Source organism: Malaya genurostris, chromosome 3, assembly GCF_030247185.1.
Source record: "Malaya genurostris strain Urasoe2022 chromosome 3, Malgen_1.1, whole genome shotgun sequence".
Classification (NCBI taxonomy): domain Eukaryota; kingdom Metazoa; phylum Arthropoda; class Insecta; order Diptera; family Culicidae; genus Malaya; species Malaya genurostris.
In genome coordinates this window covers 190,492,440-190,498,910 of record NC_080572.1, presented here as the reverse complement: position 1 = coordinate 190,498,910, position 6,471 = coordinate 190,492,440, and the positions used below count along the sequence as shown (strand labels likewise).

The 6,471-nt window shown below is 33.8% G+C and overlaps 1 protein-coding gene across 1 annotated transcript; it reads left to right on the top strand.

Moving 5' to 3' along the window:
• The first annotated feature begins 4,708 nt into the window (after positions 1 to 4,708).
• LOC131436855 (U6 snRNA-associated Sm-like protein LSm5) lies at positions 4,709 to 5,330 on the top strand. The gene is made up of 3 exons (XM_058605797.1): positions 4,709 to 4,860; positions 4,920 to 5,116; positions 5,180 to 5,330. The coding sequence occupies exons 1-3, from the start codon at positions 4,815 to 4,817 to the stop codon at positions 5,213 to 5,215; spliced, it is 279 nt and encodes a 92-aa protein (XP_058461780.1). The 5' UTR covers positions 4,709 to 4,814; the 3' UTR covers positions 5,216 to 5,330.
• The last annotated feature ends 1,141 nt before the right edge of the window (positions 5,331 to 6,471 follow it).

Below are 6,471 nucleotides of genomic sequence, written 5' to 3'. Positions count from 1 at the left end.
CGCCTGTGCAATATATGACATTTGCACGTTACTAATAGCGAGCGTTGGGGAATGTAGAATCAAGCATAAATCTGTAGAATATTTGCTATTTTTAAATCGTTTATTTAACCCCGGTTTTAACCTAATTGTGGTCGTTCGCCGAGGAGAATTAGGTAATTTACTCATTAGCATTAGTCAATCAATCAAGCATGTAATAAGAAAACTCCTCTTCAATTCATCAAAACATGGTCCAATATTTGTTGCAAACAAATTTTGTGAATGCAGAATGGTCCAGTATATTACTCACAACAACAAAACTGATGTCATTTGAGTCTCAATCGATGCGCCTTAGGGCATATTCAGTAGTGTTTTAGTTCTAGATGCATAATTTATGTCAGATACAAAATTTAAATCTGGATTTTATAACAAGAAAAACTGGCAGCCCCAGCAGTGTTTTACTCGTGTTTCAAATATACAAAAAATACAACGGCATCGTAGACCAGTTTTAAATTTGACAAAAGAACTGGTCGAATAAATAAAACTAGAACGGCTTGCTGGGGATACGTTTGTTCCAGTTTCTGTTCTATTACAGAAACTGGAACAAACGTATCCCAAGCTTCCATATAGAACTTCTAGCTGGTGAATTTGCTCTTAAAGTAGCGTAGCAACTTACTAAAAATTTACATTCAAAAGCATGTTGATATAGCTCTTTGATCTGAATTAAACAGCAAAATTGACACAAAATTTAAATATGCATGTTAATGGATGTAATATTCTGTTATAAACTAATGTCGTTTTCGTTTTTAAATTGCACTACACTGGTGTAGCGAAAGCTGCACTGAAACCGTTCGTTTTTACCAATTGCACCACACCAGTGCTACACTTTTTCTGCACCGATACCACTGGTGTAGCACTCATCAAAAGTTTGGTGTAGCTCTGTGCAATGGAATCGTTTATTGTAGTCAATGGTTACTGTTTATGTTTTCGTCATTTTTGTTCGTTTATTCATGCCTCAGTGTAGCACTGCACCGGTGTAGTGCAAATTAAAAACGAAAACGCCATAAGAAAATATGGCAGATTTGAACTTAGTTATGAGTGTAGAAAATTTCAAACTATCATTTAAGGTAAAGATGCAAAGAGCAGAAAATCGCGATGGGTGATGTTACGTACAAGGACGTGAATGCTATTAAAACTGACGTAGGTCTATCACATTTCCGAATATAGATAAACACTCGCATTAGTCGATGGTTTGACGTTTGCAACATTTACTGCGTCGCTACTAAAGTACGACTGATTGACGACAAACATACAATTGAATAATACGGAACAAATGAGAGTAAAAAATACAACAGACAATATTATAGTGTTTTGCTTTTTATGAGGATTTTCATACTCAGTAGAGGAAAACTTCGCATAATCCTTTGGGAATATTTTAATGGTTCTATAAAGAACCGATTTTCGGAATTTATCCGATTTTACAAGTGTTGAGTACTTTTTGCCAACATTTATTTATCTAACAAGAACAAAAAATTCTGAATCAGGGTTCAGGAACTGAGAGTGAATTCAAGAACTAAAAACGAAACATGGAACAGGCTTTGAATTTAGTAGCAAAATTCTGGTTCGGAATCCAGATTGAGAATTCAGTTAATAAATTAAGTTCTACATTTATAAAACTGAATTCGTTTTAAAAATCCTAAAATTCTAGAACTGAATTTTGAACTTGAATTCCGAACCTGAATAAAGGAACTTAATTAAGTTTCAGAATCCAAGTTCCGAATTTAGTTCCTGTAAGCAGGTTCTGAGTTCTGGAAATGAATTAAGGAATTTAATTCTGAAACTGAATTCAGGAGTAAAAATATGAAACCGAATTGAAGAATTAGATTCTGATTCAGAAATCAATTCTAAAACTCAGATTCGTAGTTCGGATCCAACATTTGGTTCCAGATTCCCGATCTAACATTCATATCCTGAACTTTGTCCCATAATTCTAAATTAGATTCCGAATTATAAATTAAGGAATTAAATTCAGTTCCAAAATCTAGTCATGTAACCAGTTCCAGAATTAGGATTTACTTCCAGAGACATAGTTCGAATTTCTGAATTTGTAATCTGGGACTAAATTCTGCAACTGAATTCTAAAACAAAGTTCTAAACCTGAAATTAAGTTCAGATTTCAGGTGAACCAGAATCCAGGTTCTGAACTCAATTCCGAAACTCAGCTATAGGATTTTGTTTCAGAATCTAATCTAAAATTAACTTCGCTAATCCAGATCCGGTATTCAGAAACTGAATGCGATTACTGACAATTTGTTGTTGCTACTGTTGGCAGAAGGTCCTCGCCACGACGTGTACAAGAAGAATTAAAAGCACAAGAAGAAATAATAGATTTTCGACCTAGATTTTTTTTCATACTCCTCCAGTTAAACATAGGGACTGGCATGAGCCTGACTACCTGACTAAGTGTGATGAATGTGTCACTAGAGCGTTTAGTAGAATTATTAACAGGAAATTAGTAGAATTCAATGGTGTTAAAATATTATTCTAGTGAAGTGTGATGAGTTTCTATCACTGTTTCCTAAAATTCGTTGTATTTTCAGTTATTAATGTTTATCTTATATCGTTGAAAATTTATTCATATATTGCTGATCATATTTCTCATGACATTGAGGAAGAATTATGTTGTTCGCGATCGCCAGCTTCGTTATGAGTCGAAGAGGATGGTGTCAATAATACTATAATAATTATTCTATAGAAATCGTACTTCCTCACAGTTATTGCAGAGAAATAATAATTGTTTTATACCTGAATATAGTAGAGACAAATCCTAATTGAAGAATCCAACCAACTCTTTTGCGATCGCTGCGCTGCCCGAGTGGCGAGCTTTGAACTAAGTGATGGTGATAATTTTCAAATTTTGCTTGAAGATTCGAACAAATGCAGGGTTTTTATTTTTTTCTTATGAATCGAATACTAACATACAAAAACGTGTGAAAATTTGGTTAAAAAATCGATCATTAATGATTCAGTAACTTTCCGTGGTATGTTTGATTGATATTTATGGAGAAATCGTAAGATGAAATACGAAATTCGAAGAAGTGAGGTTGGGTACTGTTTTCATATCTGGGATATTCTTTGTTTTATGGGTTGGATTTTGAGATTCATTGATAAATTATGATAAAAAGTTTTATGACTAGTCTATTTACTCATATTTTATCATCTGAATCAAATATGCATGTGAACTGAAAATTTCAAATTTCATCCGAGATTGTCAAGAGTATAGGACAATTTGAAATCATATGTTTGATGACAACACGTGCATAATCGTTTTTCTTACCCATATTTGAAAGGTTTTGCCATCTGCATTCTTTCAAACTCAAGTAAATTGAAAAATTCGTGAAAAATATTTCAAAATACATGGGATATGTCAAAACAATCACCATAACGCTATCTCGTGGTGACCACGCTGATCGGATTGTTCAATATTGTTTTGGTAAACTGATATGAGAATTTACTTGATTTTTTTATATGTGTACATTGAATGATTTGTCGGTAAAGTAGTGTTAATCGCGGCAAAGCTACCGGCAGAGATGCCAGATATTTTCATAGAAAATCTGTATTGCTTTGTATAAAAAATCTGTATTAATCTGTATTCACTAATAAAATGAAGTTCTCACAACAAAATGACGCTAAATATGTTATTCCAATAGATTGTGCTTGTAGGATGGTAGATTCAATCAGTCATTGCTCACAAGAATATACAACGACGAAATTTCATAGTTTTTTTTATTTATTTTATCCACAACAATTGAATTGTAATTCCATATATTTATCTAGTTTGAAAATGTAGACTTCATAATTTGACATGGAATTTCAACGCCCAAAATGCAACGTCAAGTCTGGTCATACAACTCTCAGTTTGACAGTAAAGTTTCATGATGCCATTACTTCCTTGGATATCAGTTCAAATTGGTTTCAAATTATAATATAAATGGATTTCACAACTGATTTTCATATTGTGATTTATCCGTTGATTGATAGACTTTTATCTCGTCACTGGAATCAAATACTAAAAGATTGCTCAGACAGAAAAGTTTAATTTTTTCTTTTTGCTTTATTCACCTAACCAGAGACCATTTTTGTAGAAAAAGAAAATGAAAATTATAGAATGATAGTACCAAGGCAGAGTATGGATGTGAAAATATAGAACGGGATGGTGAGACGTGACAGAGGGTCTTTTACCGGTTCGGATAGTAAATGGTAAATACCTTTTTCACTACTTTCCGACATACCAGTGACTCGAGCGATTCGCATTGTTCAGATGCCTAAGACCGACTCCTCTGGTAGAAGGTAAAAGTTCAGTTACCAAATAGATTTCTGCTTGCTTCAATGACCCTCTGTCACGTCTCACCTTTCCGCTCTATATATTCACATCATTGCGTACTATCATTCTATAATTTACAATTTCTGTTTCTACAAAAATGGTATCTGGTTAGGTGAGTATCGCAAAAAGAAAAAAGAAATAATGACTACTATACATAGTCGTTAATAAAGAAAAAGTAAAAAATTAATGTTTTCTTTCTTACTTTCTGTGAGATCTGTAAAAATCTGTATTAAATTGAGGAAATCTGTATAAAATCTGTACTCTGTATTAAATCTGTATGATCATGTAAAAATCTGTATAATACAGATAAATCTGTATAAATGGCATCTCTGTCTACCGGTAAAGAAATGTCAAAACAAACAAGCGTATTCTTAGAATAAAGGTGCTAGCTCTTTGCATAAAGAATAAAACAATTGTTAAAAAGTATAAATAGTACTTACTTTGTATTTTCAAAATGGCACAGTCCACGGTATCCAATCAGTCAACTTTACTTCCCCTTGGTAAGATATTTGCGGTTCATGTAAAAATTTTGTTCTCATTTGTGTTTCTGTTTGAGCAGAATTGGTGGACAAGTGCATCGGATCGAGGATACATATTATAATGAAAAATGATAAGGAAATAGTCGGAACATTGCTGGGATTTGATGATTTCGTAAATATGCTTCTTGAAGACGTAACGGAATACGAAAATACACCAGAAGGGAGGCGGATTACCAAATTGGATCAGATTCTGCTGAATGGCAACAACATAACCATGGTAAGTACATTTTTGTATGGTTTGTTTACAGCGGTACACTCAACATTTGTTTTTCGTTTTTAGTTGGTGCCTGGTGGCGAATTGACGGAAGTGGCATGAATTTTGATCATCAAGTGGTACCGATGATGATATAAGTAATAAAGGTTATTGTTAAGAACGTTTCTAATTAAAATTTTTCTGTATTAACCATCAAGTAAAAAATGACAGTCCGTAATTTGGGTAATTTGTGTGCTCACTTGGCCAAATCACATTTCTCTGAGAACAACGTATTAACCACATATATTAATTAGTGACTTTCATCTATTCAAATTAAAGATGCAATTAAATGCCCTTATAAACATTTTTTTAAATCTCGAGTGATAACTCATTGATTCTACTCGTGTAGTATGTTACAATATTGGTACTTCTTCGTTATCGGGGGAAAGGAACAAAATGACAAAAAGGCAAAATGATCGAAAGTGATAAGAACGAATTGATTTCCACTCCGTTATGACATATTGATGCATGACGATTTCCCGATAAATTCACTTTAAAGTAAATTTTAACAGTTGGTTTCGATGCTGGAATAAAGATTAACCGAGATTTATTTGAATAATAATTTTGACTGTCTTAAAGTGACCGAACAGTTTAGATCCGAAGTTTCCATTTCAATGATGAAATTGTAAGACAAAATTGTGAAATTTTTACACTAGAGATTATAGATGAAATATATAAAGTGAATAATTATACCATGCATAGATAACAATTGAGAAAATCTTAATACTTTTTATGAAAATCTACCTCTTAATGAAATTAATTTCTACTTGATTCATAAGTCATAGCTTATGAAACTCTTATGCTTTATGTCATGGCTTATGAAACTTATATGCTCATGAAACTCTTATGCTTATGCTACCCAAATCACACCCGAAACCCGACCGGTTCGGGTTAAAAAATAAATGTGAAAAAATTTGGTCGGGTTTCGGGTATTCGAACCCAATCCGAAAATTGAACCTGACAGAGTATGGTAGAGTAAGGGTAAAGCGAAAGATATTTTTTCCGATTCGAGTCGGGTACAGGTAGTCGTCAAATGGCGAGTCGCTACTCACAAGTATTTATCTCAAGCCTCCACGTGTGGCTTATGATGACCAGTGTCGACTGGGGTCTACCGCCTTCTGCGGCAGTAGCAGAATGGGAGAATGCGAGCGATGAAGGTGTAATTTGAAGAGCAAGGATCGACACGAGTGGTATGATCTTCCAAAAGTCCGCACAGGTTTTTGACCTTGCCGACGACGTTGATATTGTCACACGTGACCTTGAGAAGATGATGGAAACATACATCAGACTGAAAGTTGAAGCTAGGCGTGTTGGACTGG